Below are 25,629 nucleotides of genomic sequence, written 5' to 3'. Positions count from 1 at the left end.
GTCCGCCGATTAAGGCTGAAGTCAAACTTTAAAGGACAACCTTTCAACATCACCTTTGCTGGTAAAAAAGGATATCTATCCATCCTACATCTGAGTGGACACTCCCACTTGTTATTTCTTGAGAGTAGTCAAGTCATTTTATTTGTATAGCCCTTGGTCGTAGTCAGTGTCAAAGGGGTTTGCCACGTTTTGATTGCACCACCTAACTCAAGAAAGGAACAACTCTGTCTTGTTATGGGCAAATAACCTAACATTTTGTAGTACAATAAGCACCCGTTAAAACTATCCAACAGGGTGGGCTAAAAATGAACTATGCAAACAAAACCTAATTTAAACAAAAAACTAGGCCCGGACCAGTTTAGGTAAACAAGGCCAAAATAACTGCTTAATATGATAAACATGAGTAAAATCTGGTAGGCTATGGTTGGATAGAATACAAGATAAGATAACTCAAGCTAGGTAAAGATGAGCTAGGCTAAGATAAATTAAGGTTAGGTTAAAATTACATTTACATTTAGTATTAGCTTTTATCCAAAGCGGCTTTGGAAAGTACATTTGTCATAAGAAAGTGACACAATATATCGCTCTGTACAATAAGGACGTTCAAAGAACCAAGTGGAAAGCACAAACAATCGCTACATTAACCCATTCCCCATATACAACAGATAGCTAGGATAAGATGCTACATAACTAAGTACTATAACTAAATACGACATACAATAAGTGCATATATTTAAAATCAACAATTTGCATTTTTCTTCCATGAAAGTTGGGAGTACTGCTTATTCATTAAAATGTATGTTGCCCTTGCAACATTGGTTTTCTTTGAACAGCCAGAAACATGATAGTAAGCTGGTGGGTGTAAGCTATCCCATTAGCTGAGACACATTCCCCTCAATCAATGGTCAATTAACAAGCCATAAAAAAGAATCAGTGATTTATTTTCCTTTAAATCTTTGTTTTTATTTATCAGTAACATTCTATGAAAGATTACATTCACACTCACAGTATAATACAAGGCTGTTGACATAGTCTGTAGCAAAGAAACACAACATGTTGTACAATTTATTCACCTAAAGTTGAGCACACATGGCCAATATTACTTTATAGTACCAGATATAACTAGTACTAGATAACTAGCACCAGTTAGCGAGTACTGCTGGTATGGTGACTTTTACCAGCAACTTATCTAACCAATATCAGTGCCCCAAACACTCATGGAAGAACTTGTACGACGATAAAATTCTGCCGGAAACAACCTTTACATAAAAAACAGAACCAAGACAGAATATGTCCACTGTAAGAGGATAGCCTTTGTCACAATCTGTACTGAGGGATAATATTCAGCAGTTGGTTAGAAAGTGCAGCAATATGGGTGTTGGCTTGGGTCTAGAGGAGATCTGTCACTGCTAGTATGCATTCACCTACACGGGAGCACAATGTTTCTGGTATGGCTGTCTTAGCAGATGAGAGCTTTCCTGGAAGCTGAAGGTTCAGTAAACTACCTCGTCCTCCGACTATCTATGGAGTTGAGGAGAGGACTCTGTAAGGGGGATGGTGAGTCACTGAGCAGACATACAGCCCTGTAGGATTGTATGAGCCATAATCACTGATGCTAACAATTGTTGTATCAGTGAGAATCCTGATTTTAGTGGTTTTAGCATGAAGTAGTGCCAAGAAGACGAATAACAAATAAAATGCCTGGTTACCCAGACAGAACCCATATATCTGCTAACTTGAAGACCCGTATAGGCTAATCTTCCGAGCCAGGCTAATGCTATGCCTGCAACAGATTACCGCCAAGGGAATAGCTCAACACTTTTCCAATACAACTACGAATAAGATGACTAATCACAAAAAGCTATTCAAATAAACCCATCAAATGCATTGGCAGAACATAAAAATAATGGCTTTCTTTTCGTAACAAAGTATGTGCTTAACTAAAGTGATAATTTGTATCACAAGCAACTGATTCACAAGGATAGGAAGAACTAGTGTACGCCATTGTTGTTTATGCCATTAGCCGTTGATGCTATGAGATGTTGATACTATTGGCGTATGATGCTATGAGCCGCTAGTGCCATTAGTGATTGATTCTATTAGCTGTTGATGCTATGAGCTTTTTGGCAAGTTTTCTTTTGTTTTCCCTGGACCCATGGAGTTGGGTGTTATCTCCATTTGTAATATTTCTCCATCTAGAACAGGTTCAAAAGATGTTGACATATATTTAAAATGAGTCAACATATATTTTATGGTATAAAGCGCTTACTAAGGCCTGAGACCCCAGCATACAAGGCATATATTTGATAGGCATATATTTGATATTCACATTTAAAGGCAGGGTTATTTACTGATGGCAAGGTCAGCAACTTTGACACAATGTTAGTCCAATCACTCTACGACTATATATCCTTAGCAGACAAGCAGTGGAATAACTTTACTGTCTGGAACTTCACAAAAGTATCATTCGTCGCTTCCTAGTTAATATCACCGACATTTGTACATGGTATCTATGTGTAGAACTATACAGAATATCTGTATGTAATAGTTATTATTGCTAAAAGCCACATCACCATGAAGCATGGTAAACGTTGTTGTGTAGAACTCATGTATTACTTGTCCGTACCATGGTGTGGCGGTCAACCAATCAACAGCAGTGAGACTGTCATGGTCACTGCAGACACCCTCATCATCAGTTAATTATTGAATTAGGTATGAGCTTGATACTTAATATCTTACACTTTCCTCCAGGTGAGGACTTCACACCTGATCCAACAGGAAGCAGGTGGTCCATAGTGATTGGTTGGTTAGGAGGAGGTGTGGGAGGGTCAGGGTGGGGGGGTGGGGGGCACAGGCCAAGCTCCCTCTAAGACTTGCCTGGGGCTACGAACAGCACCGAGCCGAACACATCCTCAGGGGGGGAGAGCTTAGCACCACCAGTGGGCCGGTCCACCTCCACGCTGGAGACTCTGGCCACCGGGTTCTCTGGAAACACACCAATGAATCAGTAAATGAATCGGGCAACTAATCAACTAACTAATTTGTTGAATTAACATTTGAATCAAACCCGGGCTATGGGTGCATTAGGGGTCCAGCCCAGGTGCGCTCCCCACCCCCAAAACACATGATTTTCTCTCACCCCCTTTTTCTAACTGGTTGGGTATTATCGGTAGGGCTGGGTATTGCCAGGTACCTCACAATTCAATTCAATTAGATTCTTTAGGTGTTCATTCGATTCGAATATCGATTCGATATTGATCCATTTGCTTCGATATCGAATCAATAATACGTGCAGATGACAAAAATACCTCAATATTATTTAGAATTAACCATTTCAAAATGAATTAACCCTTTCATTGTACTTTAACTAGCAAAAAGGGAATACACCATTGTATAGTATTGTTCCTGAGCTAAGCTTGCAGCATAAAAGTTATAATCATAACATGGACAAATGTAAAAGGGCATGTACATTTAGGCATACTCGCTTCTAGATTACAATCACTGAGTATGCTCTTTTTTTTAATTGTATTATTTATTTTATTTAAAAAAAATGGTAATAATCGATTTAAAAAAAGTTCTGATTCAAAATTGAATCGAGAACAAATAAATTGCAGTGCATTGATGAATCAATATTTTTACCCAGCCCTATTTATCGGGCCCCTATGTAGGGGGAACCATTGGAAGATACTAAAGACGATCCTGGCAACGGATTGACTCGCATACATAATTAAAATGTTGACCAGGCCGAGATTTTCTTCCTTGGAATTTTAAATGGCCTGAGCTGCTTCTTGATGGGTATTAACCAGAGCAACCAGAGTCCTTATCCTGCGGTCCTCACTCCCGTCAAGAGTTGAGGAGAGGGCGTGGAGAACCTGGTTGTAGATTCCTGATGTATGGACTTCCTAAAGATAGTTTGGACAACCGACGGCAAGGCAAGCCTCAAGACCAGTCGCATAGGGTGTGGCTAACTGATTAAGTTGACTTAAACGTGATCATAGGCCATTTTATAGTTTGGGAGTTTTAATGTGGTTATTCATTCATAACAACCAGCAATAGTCTATGCCAGCAGTAGTCTATGCCACCTCAAAACCTTTCCACTAGTGTACCCCCTCCAAGATATTTTTCCAGCCGAGTCCCCCCTTCACCGGCACAAATGTTTTGGGGGGATAAAATGAAGATAAATAATGTATGTGCGTTCTATTTGACAGTGTAAACATTAAAAGGGTGCCAATACTCAATACTTAGTGAGGAACATGGGCCTGTGATTCATGCAACTGTTGGCTAATTTCTCCCCACAAAATAACATAAAGCCAGGGGAGGGTCAGAGCATGTAGAGTTTAAACAATATATATATCATTATAATATATTCTCCTCCTGAAACTGACGACATTTTGGCGTTTCTGGATGCACTTATTTTTTCCCGGATGCTCCTTTCTCCTCGTTTACAAATTTACATTTCAAACATTTTGTCAGTTTTCTATTCTCTAGCTTTCGTAATTGAAACTTGCTCAGGTTGATAGAACATTTTGTTAGGTTTTTAAACTTTTATTTTTAGAACATTTCTTAATACCCCCATTGTCATGATGGCTGGTTGGTTGGGGTGATGGCTTTGGGTTTTAACACAATCAGAATGAAAGCCCCTGCAGAATTCGTGGTCGGACTTGCTGTTTTTCATTTAAGATTACGGTCAGCATGACGGTCAGCCAACAGAATGTCGCTCTATGTTGCTTTAAACATATAGCGGAGGAAGTCACTTGCGTGATGCAAGTAGTATGTCCAATATATTGCACACCACAAATCGAAAATGTATGTAAAAATATCAAATTCAAAGGGCTGTGATCAATTCAATGCATTATTAGATCATTTCAATGTTATTCCAAAAAACAATGCAACTTTAAAGTATATCCCCATGGATACTGGGGATGACTTGATGTGCAAAACTAAAGTAGGCATAGGGGTTGCTAAATAATGAAAATAGAAATTATACAAAAAATAATAAAGAATTGGCATGAATGGTCTAAACAGTCGCAAGGATTAATCCACCACCAAGCAATCAGAATAGGATCCTGATTATATATTCTGTTTAATTTGACCAGAGATAACAGATGTCGCACGAAACTATTATGGTTGTGGACATTAATTGATGGTAATTCTTACAGCATTCACATCTTAGAAATGCTATATTTGGTGTGAATGCTGCAAGCATTCACATCTTAGGAATGCTACATATTTATTTTTATTATAATGATTATTTTTCCGCAGTTTTTCCGTTCTAGACTCTTTCAACATACTTCAACGTAGAAACATCAAACATTCAGCTCCGTTAGTACCATTATGCTATTCATTTCTGTATTCATATTATTCATAATTCCCGAGATATTCAAGGTTATTCACCCAAATTCCCCCATTCATTCCCATTGGAAAATTCAAATAAATGCTGATTCATCGTTCATCGTCTTCAACATTTCAACAACTTAAGACATCATAACTTGGTGAATTCAAACAATTAAACAGATCTACATATTTGTATCTTCAATAATATTTCAACAGAATTTCGATATAATTTATACTTTTTTGAGAATCACAGTTTTAGTTTTATTCCGGATTAGTTTTCAGTTGGTCTCACTCTAACCGTTTGCCTCAGCTGTTTCTCGTTGAGCAATCAGTGGCAAACACGCCACTCTGGAGTCTGGTTAAAGTCACTGTGGGGCAGGGAAGTGTAGTTTTTGTTACTAGGGATGCACCGAAAATTCGGCAAAGGAGCAAAAAGGCCGAAAAATAATACCGAACATTTCTATTTTTGATGATGTGAGAAAAAAAAAAGCAACAAGTGTGGGATAAGCCGGGTGCACTGCAACAAAAGAGATTAAAAAAGGAGCCGCACGTAAATTTGTAAACAACTAAATGACAATACACGGAGATGAAAAACGAGCCGAGCGCACCTGTTAAAATGAATGAATGAAATGAATGAAAAACAGCAAAAGCCACATTCGGTATTCGGCCAAGAATTTTTATTTGTTACAGTCTCTCTCTCCCTCATGGCCTAGAATAGTGGACTACAATAATGGACGTTAGCGGTGACCTAATGCTGCTATCCATTTGGATGGTACGCCGGTACGTGCAAGTGGTAAATTGCAAATCTCCCATCTTTCTTGCGCCATTTCACTAAGGCACGCCCCCTTTTGGTCGTAGTATCTCGTCGCTTGCAAAGTGGAGCGAGCAGAGCTGTACAACTCGCAAAGAAGATGGCTGCGCCCATAGTTAATGGGGGTTGAGATGTATTTTCTTTGTATTTGTACCACGTTGGTGGTTTTAATGTCGTTTTTAAATCCTCTTACACATTTGATTTCATTGCTGCTTTAATCCGGTCACCGATTTATGCATTGCACGGTCTTGCTTTGCGTGCAATTCAATGTAAAGTTGTGTTTTCCAACTGGTTTTCTAAAGAGACTATGTTGCTAATGATGACTAGCCTGCTGCTACTCCCCCTCGTGGCTCGACAGAAACACAAATGACAAACTGGAAGGCTGGAGCAAGGGAAATAGGTCATGTTCTCGCTAAAGCTGGTCGTTCGTAACTGCGTACCATCCAAATGGATAGCAGCATTAGCGTTGACGTTAGCGCTGACGTTAGAGTTTTCATTAGCGATGTTAGCGCTGACGTAAGCGGTGGGACTTCAAAACCCTTCAACTCATTCATACTTCATCCTACAGACTTCATTCTACATTCAAGATGTTCAGCATATTTCCTAGATTCAGTGTAATGATTCTTCAATGTTCAGCTTCAGCAGTGTAGCGGAGCATTTCAGCGTCAGCATTCACACCGCAATACCTTCAGGGATTGCAATTCTAGTTATGCATATAATGCAATTTTGTGTATTAGGTATTAAGCATCTGTGGATACCTATTGTTATTGTAGGAATTATTAGGTTCTTTGAAACAGCCATACCTCAGCCTGTGACTGGGAGACCAGAAAGTGAGGTCCTATAACTGTTGGCTCCAATAATGATTGCTAAATTTTATAGACCATTTTGAGCTGTCCTAGAGTAAGTACATCAGAGGTTTTAGAATATTATATTGTTAGATTAAATTATTCCATTAAGAGGTTCATCTTACTGGCTCGGAGGAGATCGAACTCGCGGTCTAGAAGCTCCTCCTCGGTCAGTTTGGAGAAGTTATCTTCTCCAAACGGGTTCCAGCCAGACATATCAGGAGGGGGCGGAGCCATGGTGCTCTGAGGGGACGAGGACACCGTATGGCAGGGCGGAGTCACCCCATGGGAGAGCTGGCCCATGCCCTGAGAGGGCGGAGTTACACCTTGAGAGGGCGGGGTTATGCCGCCTGTGCCGATGACAGGGTTTCTAGAGAGGAACAGAACTCAGGTAAATACACACCGTTTACAGCCCATGTTATTATAGCCACTCTACAGCCACGTTATAGCCCATGATATAGCCACTCTACAGCCGCCTTATAGCCCATGTTATACCCCGCACAGGGTAGGTGTACAGTATATGTTGTGATATTACCTGGGGTTAGTGTATAGGGTGATATAACCTGTGGTTAGTAGGGGTGTAACGATACATGTAGTTGTAGTGAACCGAATCGGTACGGACGTCACGGTTCGGTGCATGGATTTACACGAAGAATACACGGTATACAATTGAATAAAACTGGCGTGCAAATTAATTAATGTAATGGGGCACTAATTTTAGATACGCAAGTTCTTCAGGGACAACTTCACTTCAGCCCTGATTGGCGCCTAGGTAGCCGAGCGTGTTATGGCGCATAACACGTCGGGTTCTCTGACGTCTCTGGTATTACAAGACTCATAGTGGGGGTTATCTCAGCAATGGTTGAGAAGGAATTGGGGGAAAGAAACTTTGGCGTGACTCCCTGAAGTACATGAACGGCGACATGGGGGAGAAAGGGATTGTTGCCCACGATTGTGTCCTGCCGGAGCCCTGGAGCCCGCTGCCCGTTTCCGAGGCACCACCGCCTCGGCGCTGCCCGCTGCGTGGCTCCAGCAGGAGACAATCGCCGTCAATAATCGTGGGCAAAAATCCCTTTCTCGTCCATGTCGTGGTTCAGTCTACTTCAGATTGTTGTGGAAGTGGAAGAAGCAGAGACGTCGGAGAACCCGACGCCGTCGTATCGTCTGGAAGCGCACACAGCATTTGGCCGTGATAATATATATTATATGATATAGATATCCATGTATAATATGATATTATTTAGATATGAAGCTCCAGGACTCCCGCTGGAGCACCCGGAGTGTTCCAGAATATTTACAGAGCACGGCCAAAAGCTGTGTGCGCCGCGCCATTGCGATACATCCAATGTAAACACGAGCGCATGGTACCGTGGCCGCAGGCTGCTCAGGGCCAAACCCCCACCCTCCTCCTTAAAACGGCACGTTTGTGGAAAGCTCATTGGGGGACAGGCTCTGTAATTCTGTGTACTTTGCACTATCATAAATAAGACATGCTGCATTTTCTGTTTTATAACTGATTGTCTGGAGATGATGTGGGGTACTTGTTTAGTGTTTACACCTGAGATTACACAGTTCAGACTGTTGCAGCTAGCTCAGGGGATAGACTGTATGACACTAGATGGTACAACTTTCCCTTCATTGTACCGTAATCGTACCGAACCGTGATGTCTGAACCGAACCGTGACTTCAGTGTACCGTTACACCTCTAGTGGTTAGTGTATAGGGTGATATTACCTGGGGTAAGTGTATAGGGAGTGATTTTACCTTAGGCTAGTGTATAGGGGGTGATTATACCTGTGGTTAATTTATAGGGTGTGATAGTACCTTTGGTTAGTGTATAGGGGGTGATTTTACCTTGGGTTAGTGTATAGGGGGTTATAGTACCCTGGGTTAGTGTATAGGGGGTGATAGTACCTTGGGTTAGTGGATGTCCCCCCCAGTGGCCTCCCTGTGGTAATGGGGGGAGGGTAGGTGTCCAGGGGGGTGGTGTGATAGGGGAGGTGCTGTGGATGATGATGATGGTGGTGATGAAGCTGCTGCTGCTGGAGGAAGGCCTGCTGGTACTGGTAGAACTGAGGAGGGAAGAGATGAAAGAAGTAAAGAAGGACGGTTAGACACCACATCCACTACCACAGTTTCTCATATCCTCATAACCTGAACCAATAAACTGAGTCCTAGTGGTGGAGATAATCAGACTCTGATCGTCCCTTGTTAGCGGACCAGCTGGCACGGACCCCCCCACCCCATTGACAAGAACAGCTTGCCTCTGAAGCTAAGCAGATGGTTAGCATTGTGTGGGAAATTATCTAAAAACGCTGCATCTCCAATAGTGGGTATTTGGAGGACCTGTGTTTGAAATGTTTTGATTCAACGGGTTGGTAAACACCACCACTAAGGAGATTTGGACTCTGTGAGCAGAAATTCAGAGCATCTGCTTCCAATACTTTTGGCAGCGAGGCCGCCTCCTGGGTGGCCTGCAGAGAGACCAGGAGCCAGCGCTCTACGGAGGCTGAATTTAGTCCGTCTTGACATATAATGAATTACCCGTCTCTGTCGCCAGCAGGCGGCCCCCCGCTGGGCCTCCATGTGCTTTCTAAGTTTAAGCTGCAAGTTGCTAAAGCTATGCTATGTTTATAATTATAATCTTTTGGCTGAAATCTACCTGCAACAATCTGCAGATTTAAAGATAGAGGGCCCTTCAACTCACTCCAGATTTAAAGATATAGGGCCCTTTAACTCATGGGAGATTTAAAGATACAGGGCCCTTCAACTCACTGCAGATTTAAGGATACAGGACAATGTTCTCACAGGAACTGATTAGTTAGATACATGAACAGCAACATCCAAGGAACAGACATTTACAGTACAACACACAAAGAAGCATACAACTATAACTATAGATGATAAAACGATAAATGTATAACTATACAACCATAGCACTACAATTTCATTCAGCAATAGTTTCTAGATATAACACGATAGGGTTTGCTTTGCCGTCATTGTAGAGTAATACTCATCATTTGATCACGGCTATGAGAGCTGTCATCCCATTTGATTAACCTCTAAAAGACTAGTCGACTAATCTAATCTGCCTAGTCTACGTTTTTGTTGGGAACAACCCATGGTAGAATTCACATTCATTAAACCGATTGCCTTAACCTGGATGAGAACTGGACTGTGGACTCACCATGGAGGCGTACTGGGCCTGGGCCTGGGCCTGGGCCTGGGCTTGGGCCTGGGCCTGGGCCTGGGCCTGGGCTACCTGCTGCTGGTACGCAGGCTGCTGATACATCATATGATGCTGCTGCTGGAGCAGGGCCTGTTGGTACTGATGGACACGGAAAGGGTCAAAGGTCAATCCTCAAGCCATAAGGGTCGTAATAACATTTAGACTTATACAGAACAAGACCTTATATAGACTAAGATAGTCTGGCAAAACACACTGGTAACAACGGTGATTACTGACCCATCCACCAACTTGTGAACCCAGAAACTGACCAGTATTAGTAATGGTGTCTAGTTACTGGGTTCTCCTCAACATTATTTTCTTTCATGAGTGTCGTTACAGTTTTTCTCGATTGTATACACACAAAAAAATGGAACTATGCACACAATTCTGAAAACTTGAAGCTCATGTATCAACTACAAGACTCCAGACTGCTTAACTCTAAGCACAATTCCACTGTTTTCACACTCATGTGTCAGAGCATAAAAGAGGCCTCAGTTGAGCTCTACTGTGTTGTAGATATGGTCCTCAGGCCTGATCAGGACCGGAGGTGGGATACAGACTGATTTACATGTATATCTGTTTCACCTCATTTCTATCCTAATTTTATTTTTTGTTGGCCTACTAAAAGCTTTTAATGCAGTCAGTTCAGCTGAACATTTTACTGCATTACAGTAACAAATAAATATTTGCTTCGTTACCTTTTTGTACTTGTGCACTGATTTCAACATTACATCCCCCGAAAGACAGTCTAAACATTTTCTTACTGTAGTATTTTTCATTTTACTTGTCAGTGCAATTGTGTAAATGTACTGGAATTTGCCGAAATAGGTAACATTGGTGTATTGTCAGAATAATGTTGCAGTATCAACTATAGGATTGTGAGTTTAGCCCATTGGATAGACAAATATGCATTGTATTCACGATTGTTTCAATGCAATATTGATATATTCACAGTATTGTATTACAATATGGCAACATTCTTTATGCTATATGTACTACCTAATTGCAACTTAAAAAAAAAGAAGCTATTTCTAAACAATTTTATACATTGGAACATGTAACATGGCCTCATGAAGCCAAAACATATGTAAATAGTATTTTGATGGAAGGGATTTGAATTGATCACACCAGTGTTTAATTGATGCTCTCTAAGAGATATTCATTTGATAGCTGTGTTTACTGTTTGGTGGAAGAAATCAGTTTTGAGAAGAATTTGTGGAGTTTTGACAAAATGATTAACTCTTCTCAGGTTTCAGTTTTGAGAAATTGAGCTAGTTTCAGAAAACGTGTTTAAAGGTCCCATGACATGAAAATCTCAATTTATGAGGTTTTCTAACATAAATATGAGTTCCCCTAGCCTGCCTATGGTCCCCCAGTGGCTAAAACTTGCGTTTGGTGTAAAACGAGCACTAGCTGTTCTGCTCGCCTTTGAAAAAACGGAGGCTCAAGCGCGCTGATTTGGAAATCTGTGCTCATGACGTCATGAGGAATCTCAGCTCCTCCCCTTACTCTGCCTGGCCCGCCCAGAGACGTTGGCCCGCCAATGAGACTCGACCGTGCGAGCGCCACATGTGTGTGTGTGTGAATACACACACTGTAACGCAAGTGTTTCTTGTCGGTTCTTTGACGTGTCTTGTATTTCCACAACGAGACTGTCGTGGGGGTTATCTGAGCCATGGTTGAGAAGGAATTGGGGGAAAGGAACTTTGGTTTGACTCGCTGAAGTACATGAACTGCGACATGCTGCCGGTTGCCGCGAGGCACCATCGCCCGGCAGCGGGCAGCCGGCAGCAGGCAGCGCGCGGTTCAGTCGACTTCAGGTTGATGTGAAAGTGGAAGAACCAGAGACGTCGCAGAACCCGACAAAGTCGTTTGTGATTCATAATATCGTCTGGAGGCGCACACAATATGTTATATGATATAGATATCTATTTATTATATGATATTATTTAGATATAGAGCTCCAGGACTGTAACGCAAGTGTTGTACACTTCCTTGTTATTTGGATAACCGTTCTGCTGTTGGTGTGATGGCGCATACACGTCGGACTCTCGTCTCTGGTATTTCTACAACGAGACTCGCATTGGGGGTTATCTCAGCCAAGGTTGAGAATGAATTGGGGGGAAGGAACTTTGGCTTTGACTCCCTCAAGACCATGAACCACGACAAGGAGGAGAAAGGGATCTTTGCCGGGCAGCGCTTATGCACCTCCGGCGGTGGTCCCTCAGCGGGGCTCAAGCGGGAGACATTCGCCGCCAACAATCCCTTTCTCCTCCATGTCGTGGTTCATGTTCTTGAGGGAGTCAAAGCCAAAGTTCCTTCCCCCCAATTCATTCATTCGTGTTATGCGCCATCACACCAACAGCAGAACGGTTATCCAAATAACAAGGAAGTGTACAACACTTGCGTTACAGTCCTGGAGCTCTATATCTAAATATCATATAATACATAGATATCTATATCATATAACATATTGTGTGGGCCTCCAGACGATATTATGAATCACAAACGACTTTGTCGGGTTCTGCGACGTCTCTGGTTCTTCCACTTTCACATCAACCTGAAGTCGACTGAACCGCGCGCTGCTGCTGCCGGCTGCCCGCTGCCGGGCGATGGTGCCTCGCGGCAACCGGCGGCAATGTCGCAGTTCATGTACTTCAGCGAGTCAAACCAAAGTTCCTTTCCCCCAATTCCTTCTCAACCATGGCTCAGATAACCCCCACGACAGTCTCGTTGTGGAAATACAAGACAAGTCAAAGAACCAACAAGAAACACTTGCGTTACAGTGTGTGTATTCACATTGATGTGGACGTTGAAGAACCAGGAACGTCGGAGAACCCAACGCGGTCGTTTGAGATTCATAATATCGGCTCACACAGCTTTTGGCCGTGATAATATATATTATATGATATAGATATCTGTGTAGGCTATATGATAATATTTAGATATAGAGCTCCAGGACTCCCGTGTGTTCTAGAATATTTACAGAACACGGCTAAAGGGTGTGCGCCTTGCCATTGCGATACATCCACTGTAAACAGAGCGCAGCGCATGGTGGCTGCAAGCTGCTCAGGGCCACACCCCCACCCTCCTCCTTGACACGCCCACCGAAACAGCGCATTTGGGGGAAGCTCAATGTGCGACTGGCTCGGAGTGGCTGTAACTCTGCACCACGGCTGAATTTAGGGAACGTCTTTGAATACTGTGTTAGTTGCCCACTAATACCTATATTAAAGAATACATAAAATAGCATGTCATGGGACCTTTAAACGATTGAGAAAAACTGTAATGCAGAGGCTACCTGGAGGAGTTGCAGGACTTCTTTCTAATGCTCTGAAGGCCTCCAATATACTTGCAACCGAATTGAAATTAGCTGCGTTTGCATAGGCTGTCTAACTGCTACCGGAATCATTTGATTTCTCAATAATGACCGTAAGAGTACCCAGCCATCTCTGAGACATACAAATGTCCATTATCCCTCCCAATCCCAGCAAGTTTATCCTCAAACTGGTTATCTCAGGGATGCAATACTATATTTTACCTACGCCACATATTTGCACATACCACATACTGATGTTATTATTCACATAGTATTTTTGATTTTTGTGTATTTGGGGCAGGGCTGTACAGCAACTTTATTAGGTAACACACACACATGTATTCAGTTGAACTGCGTTATATTAAGGCTTTGTTTAGGGCAGGGTACTTTGTTATTCACTTATTGTGTCGAAATATTAATAAAAAAATGGCTCTATAGAGAGGAGTGCTTCTGCCTGCCCGTCTCCTGGCCCGGTAGACAACGCTAGACACACAGGACTCGTACTGACGTCACATTGCTTATTCAGAGCGTGAATATCCGAGTTGAAGAGAGTGAATTCCGAAAGCAGATCTGGCACTTCAGCCAGTCTTCACATTCAAGTGTCAAGTGTGGACGTCAGACCTCCTATCTGGAACATCCCATCACAAAAGTCTCATTGATATGACAAGGATTATCAATGAGATTGATTACTCCTTAATCTCCAAGTGACATATTTTTTCTCAGTTGTCATCCTTCAATGAAAAGTACCTGTTGTTTTAGGTCTGAATAGATAAATATATTGTAACTTCTATGCTAACTCTGTAGGGTTTGGTTATCGCGATCATCAGGAAATTAAGTTTCTTAGTAGTTGCATTGTAACAGACACTTCCATACTTCCATACTTCCCATAAAGCATTGCTGTGCGGGGACTTGCCCAGGACATAAATGTATTCTCTAAATTATTTATGTTTTATGGCATGTAACTTCCATCATATCCCTAAAATTCGAAATAAAAAATAAGAATAATTTTTAGAGCGTATGCGATCAAAAGGGGGATCAAATCAGTACAGCCCTGATTTGGGGGCATGTAGGAAACGTTTGACTATTTAGACAATTGCGAGAACACAACAATGTTTCAAGTAAATCAGGGCCTTAAAGCTGCTGCTAAGAGTTTGGAGCAAGCCAAACTTAATTAGAAATGCCTTAGCGTACTTCAGGCAAGCTTTGGCAGCTTGAAAGAACAGGAAGAAGATGATACTCAAGGGCTGTAGATAAGTACCTGGATATACTGAAGCTGTTGGGCGTTACCCTGCTGCTGCTGCTGCTGCTGCTGCTGCTGCTGCTGCTGCTGCTGCTGCTGCTGCTGCTGCTGCTGCTGCTGCTGCATGACCGGTTGGTGTTGGTGATGGGGTTGTTGATAGGGTTGATGATGGGGCTGGGGTTGATGTTGTTGGTGTGGATCGGGCTGGTGTTGATGCTGTTGGCGATGATGGGGCAGCTGTTGATGGGGCTGCTGTTGATGGGGCAGCTGTTGATGGGGCAGCTGTTGATGGGGCTGCTGTTGATGGGGCTGCTGTTGATGGGGCTGCAGCTGCTGCTGCTGCAGCTGCTGGAGTCGGAGGTCCCCAGGTTGGAGTTGTTGAAGGACACGATGCTGCTGAGTGCCAGGCTGGTGTTGGACCTGGTTTTGAGTCTGGACCTGGACTTGGTTCTGCAAGGCTGGCAGACTGGAGTCAGGTGTTCGAGCTGTGTGGAACACACACAAATGTTTGAATTGATTTGATTAGTTTTTTCTCTGTACCTTTGTAACCAGTGAGGCCACTAGGGGGGCCATGTACCTTTACAAGCATTGAGGTCACGAGGGGGAGTCTATACCTTTATGATCAGTGAGACCGCTAGGGAGGGGGTCTATACCTTTATGACCATTGCTAACTGGCAATGAGGGAGCAGCGACCTTGCCCGGCATGGCGGTGGTGGACAGTGGCCGGATGTTGTTGTTGGTGGTGGCTTTGGGTCGCTGCCGGGGAGCAATGGAGGTCTCCGTCGGGCCCACCGCGTCAGAGATTCTAGAAACATGATTGACCACAATTGTTAGAGAGAGAAAAGATAAAGATAGTCTACATACTGATTGAGAGTTAATGGCTTAAGGCTCTTGCCCACCAAAGCAAAAAAGTGAGGGCAAGTGGAAGCAACGTTTTTTATACTCTGATTGAAAGCATATGCGCTCTGCACTTGAGCATTGGTGAGAAATGCCCAGTAATGAGATACACATTCTGTAGTCTGCTGTATTGTTTATAAAATATTACTGTTACTGTGTGATTGCGTCTGCAGGTTTTTCCTGAATATGTCCCCCTGAGGAAGGCATGTTTTCCGATATGTGCTCACAATGTATAGTGTACAACTGCCACACTTATAGGGGGCTAGAAGAGGGCAAAGGTTAAGCACCTGGCCTTGGATTGGCTCCTCCTCGCTGCAACTTCACCTGCTGTCAGAGGCTCTGGGAGGGAGGAGGGAAGGGTAGAGCTCTGGGAGAGAAAGAGAGATTTTTGTAGAGTGGCACTTTTTACTACGTGGAGACCCAAGGCGGCAAATCGACGCAGAAGTATAAATTAAGCATCTTACGAATAGATTTGGTACGGGGCAATCTTTCCCCGAAAGCTTGAAGGCAAAGTAAGACACCTGGTAGATATCTGGTCTCTTCTCCTGATCTGGCTCGAGCATGTATCCTAAACACACACACACACACACACATTATGAGTCAATCTCATCTCAAACCAGAAGGTGGAGCTACTTGGTAAAATGACAAGTGTATAGAACACGTTACATTACAGAGTGTATAGAGCTTCTGTTTTTATTTAAGACAGTTACAGTTCAATCACTGTTTCTGATCAACGCTGGTTCTAAGTAGCATGGAGAGTAATATTCAACTGCATGTTCTTCAGTATTAACGACCATATACTGATTGCCAAGAAATTCACTGGTTAGATCATGAACAGGTTTATAAGTTAAGTGGTATTAACTGTTCATGAAGTATTTCACTGGTTTATAAGACAGTTAACTGGTGATTACGATTGCTAAATGGTTTATAAGATATTCTAGTAGTTTGAGGATAGTTAAGTGGTTTATGACTTATGAGACATTTAATTTCTTATAAGATAGTTTACTGGTTGATAATTTATTACATTGTTATCTTACATTGTTAATTGGCTTATAATGCCCCACAGGCGGGTACGCTTCGGACCCAGCACGCCTCAGGCGTGAGGGTGCGGTATAGCCCAGCTCAGTTAAGGCTTGCATTTCCACTGCAGACAGTACCTTTATGGTAGGGCGGGGTTTAAGCCATATGGCGATAGCCACGGAAGCTACGTAAATATCGTGACCTCATAGCAGCCCCACACAGTGTAGCCTGCTAATAAATCCAAGGAAAAAGAACGCGCACAATGAACTAAGAGCAACATTGTAGGACGTCCAAGAAGGACGGCAAACCTTTGCGCAACATTTTTTTCTTTTCTTTTTTTCTGTCTTTGGCCGTTGTCAGAATCTCGCGGGTAATGTGTTTGTTCGTTATTATCCCCCTGTCGCACGGAAGTGCGATTCTGTGGACCAATCAACAAACGGCGTGTGTAGGTCGAACTTGCCCGCACCCTTTCAGGCGTACCCCAACGGAGGAGTACTGCGAGACGAGTACGGCTCACGCCCACTTTTGGCGGTGGAAACGCGACCCGTGCAGCACCTTTGCAGACTGAACCGACCCGCACCCTCCAGTGGAAATGCGCCATAAGATAGATAACTAGCTTTAAGATGGATAACTAGCTGCTTTAAGATGGATAACTGGTATATTAGATAGTTAATTGGGTTAAAAGATAGCAAACTAGTTTATAAGTTAGTTAACTTGTTAAAAAGCCAGTGACTTACTGATTAAAGAGTGCAGCTGGGTGGAGAAGCGGGAGTTGTCTGGAATGACAAAGGATCCATCACAGATGGCGACTTGACTCTCTCCGAAGGGCAGAGAGAAGAAACACAGCTTGTACAACAAGCAGCCCAGAGCCTGGGGGAAACAAGGTGGTCAGCAATTCACCATCACCTCAAAAGGGATGGGCATTCGATTAAATTGTCTTAGTCGATCGTCGGGAGAATTAACGATACATTTTTGATTAATCATTAATATTTTTATATTAAAATTAACTATTCATATGCTTTATTCAAAATGCAATGAGAATTGATTGTTAATTCTCCCGCGTTTACATGGACACTTCTGGTCAGATTAGAAGTGGAAGAACAGCTCAATCGGAATAGAAAATGAATATACACCTTAATCGGAATACACGAGAATGCGCGGAATACACGGACGTACGCTTACCAATTTTGTAAATGCCATATATACAGTACATTCTGATTTTACGATAGGAATAGATATATTCAGATTATAAATCTAATCAGATCAGAAGTTTCCAAGTAAACGCGGCTAATCGGAATACAATTCTCTGATCGGAATAGAATTCCATGCGGAATGGAAGAGGTGGTGTAGTCCGCTAGGTATATACTTATTCAGATTGGTTTGGGGTTGGTGCGGCTACTTTTTAACTTGGAGAGATGACATCAGCAGTTGCAGTAGTTCGCAATTGGTCCGTCGGTACTACTACTTTTATGCACAGCGAACTGGACCGGTGTCAAGGAAAGTGGATTTTTTGCCTGATTTTGGTCTTTCTTAGCACTCCGCAAGTAGTCCAGTAACTTATCACTCCCAGCGTGTCCGGTTGCTAAGCAACATCAACGTCTTTGGCAGACTATTTCTCTGCTGAACAACACTACGAATGTTAATTGTAAAAAGACACACTGTGTGAAGTTATTTTTTAGCATTTGTTTTATCGAAAAATGTACGTCATCAACAAAATTCTTAATGATCAATTAGTCGATTGTCAATTAATCATGCCCATCCCTACCTCCAACAGTCTCTTCATGTCCAAAAAACATTCATAGACCCAATATTGTCTGAAGACCACCAATCATTAATAAAACAGTTATAAGATGGATCCAACTAAATAAATTGCTGAAATGTATCACATTGCAAAATGTAATGAAAATGTTTTTATGGGCATCCATATTAATTGGAGCTTTCTACATGCTCTACTCTTCTTTAATAGGTCCATGGCTTTACTGCATCCTAAAAATGTCTGCTTTCTAGGGCTTGCCTGAACACAAAAGTTCAAGCTTTTGAATAATCACCATGCTTACGAACATTTATCAAGAGAAATAAAGTAAATACAGTAAGTTACTTTCCTTTCTTCAACAGGATCCGGAAGAGACCAATGCGGTAGAATCATGTTTTTACCAACTTTTCTACAGTCAAATTAAAATAACAAATAAGATGCAGAGTACAATATGTAGGATTGCTCTGGCTCAGTAGGTTTTTTTTTCTCTCTCATTGGTCCGAGTTGGACTTGGTTATTGCAGAGCTTCAATGCAGCCTAAAAGTTTGAGCATACACAGAATGAGAAGAGGCCTGCTTCCAATCATCAAAAAGCAAATAGGAGGTTTGAACATTGTGCAAAGCTTTGATGAAATTGCACGCAGGGACTAGCCTTCTTCACCCAAAAAAAATCAGCTTTCGATGTTGACGGATCTCTATAAAAAGAAAAAGAGTGTGTTTTCATACTTATTAAATCACAAACCTGTTATTATAAGGGCCGGCTTTTTAGTATATTTTTTTTACCTTGTTTGAAAATTGAAATAGCAGCTTAATTCATTTGGGTTTATTATTAGATCTGTTTTCTTCTTTGTATCACCTCTTATTTATATGGCTAAAACTGAATAGCAGGAGTCATGGAAAAGCAAATTCTGTGGAGAATCCTTATTATTACAACCAGCTCGTTTAACGGCTGTCGTTCGTGCGATCATTTCTGGTGATCTCATGTTTGGCCAGGCCATTTTGTTGATATCTAATGTTAGCTGAAATTGACATAGACTTGAAAGCGTTCCCGGAATGTGCCATGTCTCGCACCCTTAAAAAACCTGTGTTTTAGATGTATTATCCCTGGGTTATTCAGACGATATGTTACCTAACCTTCAACATGCATTGGTATTCAGAAATGATGCATTTAAAAATGTTCATAGAAATAAAAATACGGAATTGAATAACCTATCCAACAAATATTCGGGCTCAGCACTACAGCTGTCCAATAGGTTAAAATATTTGTTTATACGTTTATTTCAGGGACATTGCACACTGATCAACAGTCAAACTGTAAGTGAGCCAGAGTTAGCCTAAGAGACAAGCTTAATCAATGTCTTAATCTAATAATTGAATCAAGGTCTTAAATCGATAATCACATAAATCTAGGGGTGTCAAGTTCTGGTCGGTTGGTTTGTTGTTATTAACTTGTTCAACCTAATATTCAATGGTCGGGCAATCTCAGCTATTTTTTTCAAGGAGAAAAGCGCTTTTTAATTCATTATATATTTTTAGGGATATAAGCAATGATGCATTTTATTTTTTAGTGATAGTTTCTGCTTTAATAATAATATGGTTTAATAGACTGTAGGATTTATAATACAGATGGTCTAAACCTGTTTTTATAAACTTTGAACTTGCACAATTTAAGGAAGACTGCTAGTGATAAACTTACTGAACATTCAGTCAACTCAAACTAATTGGCATGTCAAAGAAGTCGTTGGTGCAGCAGCATTGTTGAAGGTGGATTTAAAAGTATGAAGGTTTACAATCAAAAACGCTCTATAGACACGAGTGTGAACCCCGTTCACACAAATCCCAAACCCTCCCCAAGTATAATCCCTAACCATACCCATATATCAGCCTTAGTTGTGATGGGTTTCCCTGCATACAGGTTGATCATCTCTGGAGCTCGGTAGGACAGAGTGGTATACCTGGAGAGAGAGCCACACACACACACACACACACACACACACACACACACACACACACACACACACACACACACACACACACACAGACACACACACACACACACACACACACACACACACACACACACACACACACACCTTAGAGCCAGTACCTTGACACAACATCCCATCTTGGTTCATCTCAAAATCTCTCACTATTTTAAATGTCTCATGTCTTACTTCTTGATCTCGTCCTCCACCGCGGCGACGCCATCCCTCTGGGGCAGCAGCACCTTGTGGGTTGAGCTGCCAAAGTCACACAGAACATAGTTCCCCATGTCACTTAACAACAGGTTCTCCACCTGGGTGGGGAAATGAGGGGGCGAGGGAGAGAAAAAGGGAACAGTCACCGCTGGTTCACCCTAAACAATAGAGAAATTAAACTGCTGCTCAATGCAAGCAGCCTGATTCTGCTCTTCCCTTCACACTACAGCCCACATCCTGTTTGGGACAATCTATTTATTCACTTGAGTCAATGGAAACCCAACAGGCCTAGTGTGCACACACGTAGCGGCTTGACAATAATACAACACGCCACAGGTGTCAACTTCTGGACCAATTATACATTATTTGGGTTTGTGTGTGAGGCTGAAAGAAGTGTGCATGCAAGGCTGAAAGGAGGAAAGGTCATATTTCACTTCCTTTTAATCTGACACATTTTAATTCTTTATTTGAATCCACCAATCACATTACAAGAGACAGGATTCAAATATTTCAGAGATGAAATAGGTCTTTTTTCAAGGGTACAAAAAACATCTCCTGCGCCACACTGCAAGACTGCCTATCACTGCTGATATGGAGCAGAACTTTGCTCATTGTTTAGATTTTCTGCTGGAGAGCCTTGCCAGCCCTAAACCAATGAAAACACGGTTGTGGACATGCCTCAAGCTGCCAAAAATAAACACTTTTAGCTTGCATTGATAGCCTAGGTCCCTTATGCCGCGTTTCCACTGCAGGGTGCGGAACGGATCGGATCGCAAAGGTGCGGTAGGGAGGGGGCGGTATAGCCCAGCTCAGTTCCGAGGTCGCGTTTCCACTGCCGACAGTACCCTTTGTGGTAGGCCGGATGTCGATCGCTGCGGCAGCTACGTAAACATCGTAAACAACGTCTTCCTCCCCAAGAATGCAGAAGAACGTCTCCACCTCCTTGTTCGCCCAAGCAAGCGTTTTACGCGACATGTTAATTGTAAAGAATAATACCTCGAGGCTACTGTTTGTTTGTTTTTATCCCCGCGTCACCCGGAAGTGATGATTCTGTCGACCAATCAACGGAGGGGGTGTGTAGCTAGAATTTCCCGGGACCCTTTCAGGCGTCTCGTCTCCAGTACCCCAACGGAGGAGTCCTGAAAACGAGGCCAAAACGGGTACGGCTAAGTCCGGGTCACGCCCACTTTTGGCGTTGGAAACGCGACCCGATCCGCACCTTTGCGATCCGATCCGTTCCGCACCCTGCAGTGGAAACGCGCCATTAGTATTTCCAGAATGGGCTGGTTGTTGGAGCCATTCTGATATTTATTTTTGCAAATTAATTTGAGTGATTAAGATTGATAACACTATTGAAATAATTATAATATTTATGAAATATAGTTTAATAGCATGGTGAATTGTGGTACAATTACGTATTTCTATGTTTAAAATCAGATTGACTGCCGTGTTCTGTCTGGCCAATTGAGCGTGACGTCTGACGTTCTGATGTGTCAAATACATTGATGGGTTACGGTTACCTATGACCAGGTGGAGCGGATGTGGCAAACAATTTTTCAACCGCGTGAATGCGATAGGGACATCTTTGTTTGTATTTTTAGTAAGAAGGTAACAAATAAATCGATCTATGATTCAAGACACGCGTTGTCCGGATTTATCCACTCTCAGAAGCGTCCGCTGAAAAGCTGCCCCTACATTAAGTTGAAAAATTGCCCTTCGAAACGTCGGACAAAGAAAACTTGTGGATTGCATTTTCGATCTGTGCTTGGAAATACATTGGACTACGTTCAGCATCAACTTGCTTTCTTCGCGAGTAACCTGACAATTTCCATTGTCCTCAGACCCAAGTATGATCAGACATTGGGAGAGACTTTGAAATGTTTGATGGGACGATTCAAATTGCGCGATCGCAGGAGAAATCATACTGAAGCGGATCATTGAGATCCCGACGTGTTAATTCAACATGGACACTCTTAAGAATATTGCTTATGACAAACTAGAGACTTCAGTAACCAAGCATAACCTGCAATAAATCTACAAAATAATTACGACCCTGCAAAAAAATTAAAGTTTAAAATCTCCCCCCAGGTTTGTGTGTGTGCGCAGTCAGTCAGCACCCGCCATGGTGTGTGTATATGAGCGTGTGTGTGTGTGTGTGTGTGTGTGTGTGTGTGTGTGTGTGTGTGTGTGTGTGTGTGTGTGTGTGTGTGTGTGTGTGTTAGGGCTTTGACTTCGAACTTCGTCATTCGAATATAATTCAAATATCAAAAAAAAAAAAAAAAAATCAAACGAATATTAGGCAGCTGTCACGTTAAAATTGTACCGGGGGCGAAAATTGTACCGGCCTACGTCATCGTTTGTTTACATCCTGACAACCTGACAACCTGCCCTGCAACAGACGACGCGATGCAGAAAACATGTTTCCAAACGACGAAATAACATAATACAGATAGCGGATCGCTATCTGTATTATGATAGATAGCGATAACACTGTTTTTACTTTATATTTGTATTGTATTTAATTGTTTAATCGAAACAATAAAAAAAATTGCCCGCCAAACGGGCAATCGCGTCAAATGACGCATCAAATCACGTAGGAAGGTTCTTGAACATTCTAGACTATGAAACCTGCTTAAAACACTCAGTTTACTAGCTAAATTCGATTAAACAATTCAATACAATACAAATATAAAGTAAAAACAAGTGTTATCCAGCGATCCGTTATCTGTATTATGTTTCAAGAACCCTCCTACGTCATTTGACGCGATCCCCCGTTTCGCGGGCAAAACATTTGTCATTTGACGCGATCGCCCGTTTCGCGGGCATTTTTTTTTATTGTTTCGATTAAACAATTAAATACAATACAAATATAAAGTAAAAACAAGTGTTATCGCTATCTATCATAATACAGATAGCGATCCGCTATCTGTATTATGTTATTTCGTCGTTTGGAAACATGTTTTCTGCATCGTGTCGTCTGTTGCCGGGCAGGTTGTCAGGATGTAAACAAACGATGACGTAGGCCGGTACAATTTTCGCCCCCGGTACAATTTTAACGTGACACAGCCCTTAATATTCGAACCTGTTATTGGCAGGCCAAGAGGGAGAGATGTCGGAGAACCCAATCAGTCTATTCATAATATTGCAATGACCACGGAAGAGGCAGTGAATGAAGTATTGATTAGACAGCGATTTATTAGAAACATAATAAACCGTTGGAACACGCAAGACCGGTAACCACAGCAACACCTGTAAACAAACCTCGCAAAGCCCAATCCAGGGCTGAATCCGAATACTCATACTTATAGTATGCATTTTGTAGTACGCCACAAATATAGCGCGTCCGAATGCTCAGTGTGCATTGTGTAGTACGGAAAACGTTTCCGAATGCGTACTACCGCCACAGTATACAACGGTAGGTCACTACGTTACCAGACTACGAGTCTGGTAATGAACGAAGAAGAGATGGCTGACCCGACACTACCAACAGCGGCTTAGAAAGACGTCATAGAAAGCGGCGAAAAAAAGAGACATTAAAAAGAGTAAAAAAGTAAAGTAAGTAATTATGTAAAAAGAGACATTTTTAATTTAATAGCAACGATGACAAGACGGAAAACAGCTAACTTATCAAGGTAATTTTGCCGGCATCTGAGGGGAGACACGTCATCTCCAAACATCCGGTGGAGTTACGGCGGTGTTCGGAAGCGTTCAGAGGCGTTCTACGCATAGCTGTAGACCGTTCTAGGCGTTCTACGCATAGCTGTAGACCGTACTACACTGTCAAGTGTAGTATGGTCAAGTAGTAGACACTGAACATAAATAGTATGTACTAAGTATTCGGATTCAGCCCAGGTATTACTGAAGGCATTTAATGGTCAAAATATTATTAATAAATATTCGAATATATTCGAATACTAATATTAATAAACAAACGAACTTCGAATATGATTTTTGGCCAAAAGTCAAAGCCCTAGTGTGTGTGTGTGTGTGCGCAGTCAGCACCCGCCGTAGTGTGTGTGTGTGTGCAGTCAGTCAGCACCCGCTGTGGTGTCTGTGTTGTGTTGTATGTTTTTTAAGAGTGGATGGCTGCTTTTTTAGGTGCGCACAAAGCCGGTTCGGTCGAGGCTTGGCACGCCCAGCGATTCTTCACAGTCTTATTTCAAGTTTCCCGTGTAAAACCGAGGGGGTAAATTCCCCGTTCGTCACGGCGCGGGCTATCTTGGTTCACTGGAGAAGGTGGGGTCTAGAACTTTTTAGAATAATTTGCAAGTTTTTATTTTTTTATGAATGAAGACACCCGCATGCAAGAATGAGTTCACGTCTGAGTGTAGGCTACAAACGCGATTAACTATTTACAAGTGCAAAAACGCCAACATATTCTTTATTTTGCTAACCACTTTTGGGTTAGGGACGGATTATGACAGTTCCTCTGCGTCTCTCTCGTAGATCGCACCATCTTTTAACGTCTTTGTTTAATATGACTGCATCACCAGCTCACAGATTTCACTTTCTCTCCAGTTAGAACTGCTCATGATGATATTGCTGCGTGGTCTCTGTGGAGACAATGCAGCAACACCTCTACCCAACGTGATCAGGCATGACATTTACGTGATTAGGGCATACACTTGTTTATATGTACGTCTTTTAAGAGTCATCTAGTGCTTGGTAGGCATTAGAGCCCAACCGATATATCGGCAGGCCTATATTATCGGCCGATATTAGGCATTTTTCAAACTATTCGGTATCGGCATTTATAATGGCCGATAAATGAATACAATAAAAAAAAGGAAGTTTGTCCACCAGAGGGCGCTCTAACGCCCAAACCCGCTGATTCAGCCAGAGTTAGGCAGAGTGAATGACGGAGATCATCGGTGTTGTTCATGTGTGCAAGTGTGTTCATGGTAAGTTGGCAACTTTCACGAGACATACATTTTTGCTGTTGTTACGTGTTAGCTGAGAGTGAAGAGGATTTAAAGGATAACTA

The 25,629-nt window shown here is 42.3% G+C and overlaps 1 protein-coding gene across 2 annotated transcripts in view; it reads right to left on the bottom strand.

Annotated features, from left to right (window-relative positions):
- Positions 1-68: 68 nt before the first annotated feature.
- Positions 69-25,629, bottom strand: part of bmp2k (BMP2 inducible kinase) — a 61,793-nt gene continuing 36,232 nt past the window's right edge. For both annotated transcript variants that reach the window (XM_056591693.1, XM_056591692.1), the window contains 11 exons: positions 20,622-20,743; positions 20,321-20,402; positions 17,433-17,565; positions 16,140-16,243; positions 15,963-16,042; positions 15,432-15,583; positions 14,797-15,263; positions 10,178-10,318; positions 8,905-9,062; positions 7,116-7,360; positions 69-2,985 (listed from right to left, as the gene is read on the bottom strand). In XM_056591693.1, the coding sequence (XP_056447668.1) occupies positions 2,867-2,985; positions 7,116-7,360; positions 8,905-9,062; positions 10,178-10,318; positions 14,797-15,263; positions 15,432-15,583; positions 15,963-16,042; positions 16,140-16,243; positions 17,433-17,565; positions 20,321-20,402; positions 20,622-20,743 (1,803 nt within the window). In that variant the 3' untranslated portion in view covers positions 69-2,866. The remainder of the gene's footprint in view (positions 2,986-7,115; positions 7,361-8,904; positions 9,063-10,177; positions 10,319-14,796; positions 15,264-15,431; positions 15,584-15,962; positions 16,043-16,139; positions 16,244-17,432; positions 17,566-20,320; positions 20,403-20,621; positions 20,744-25,629) is intronic.

This window comes from Gadus chalcogrammus, chromosome 6 (genome assembly GCF_026213295.1).
Source record: "Gadus chalcogrammus isolate NIFS_2021 chromosome 6, NIFS_Gcha_1.0, whole genome shotgun sequence".
Lineage (NCBI taxonomy): Eukaryota > Metazoa > Chordata > Actinopteri > Gadiformes > Gadidae > Gadus > Gadus chalcogrammus.
Note: the sequence above shows the minus strand (reverse complement) of the source record. Positions and strands in the feature narration are given on the sequence as shown.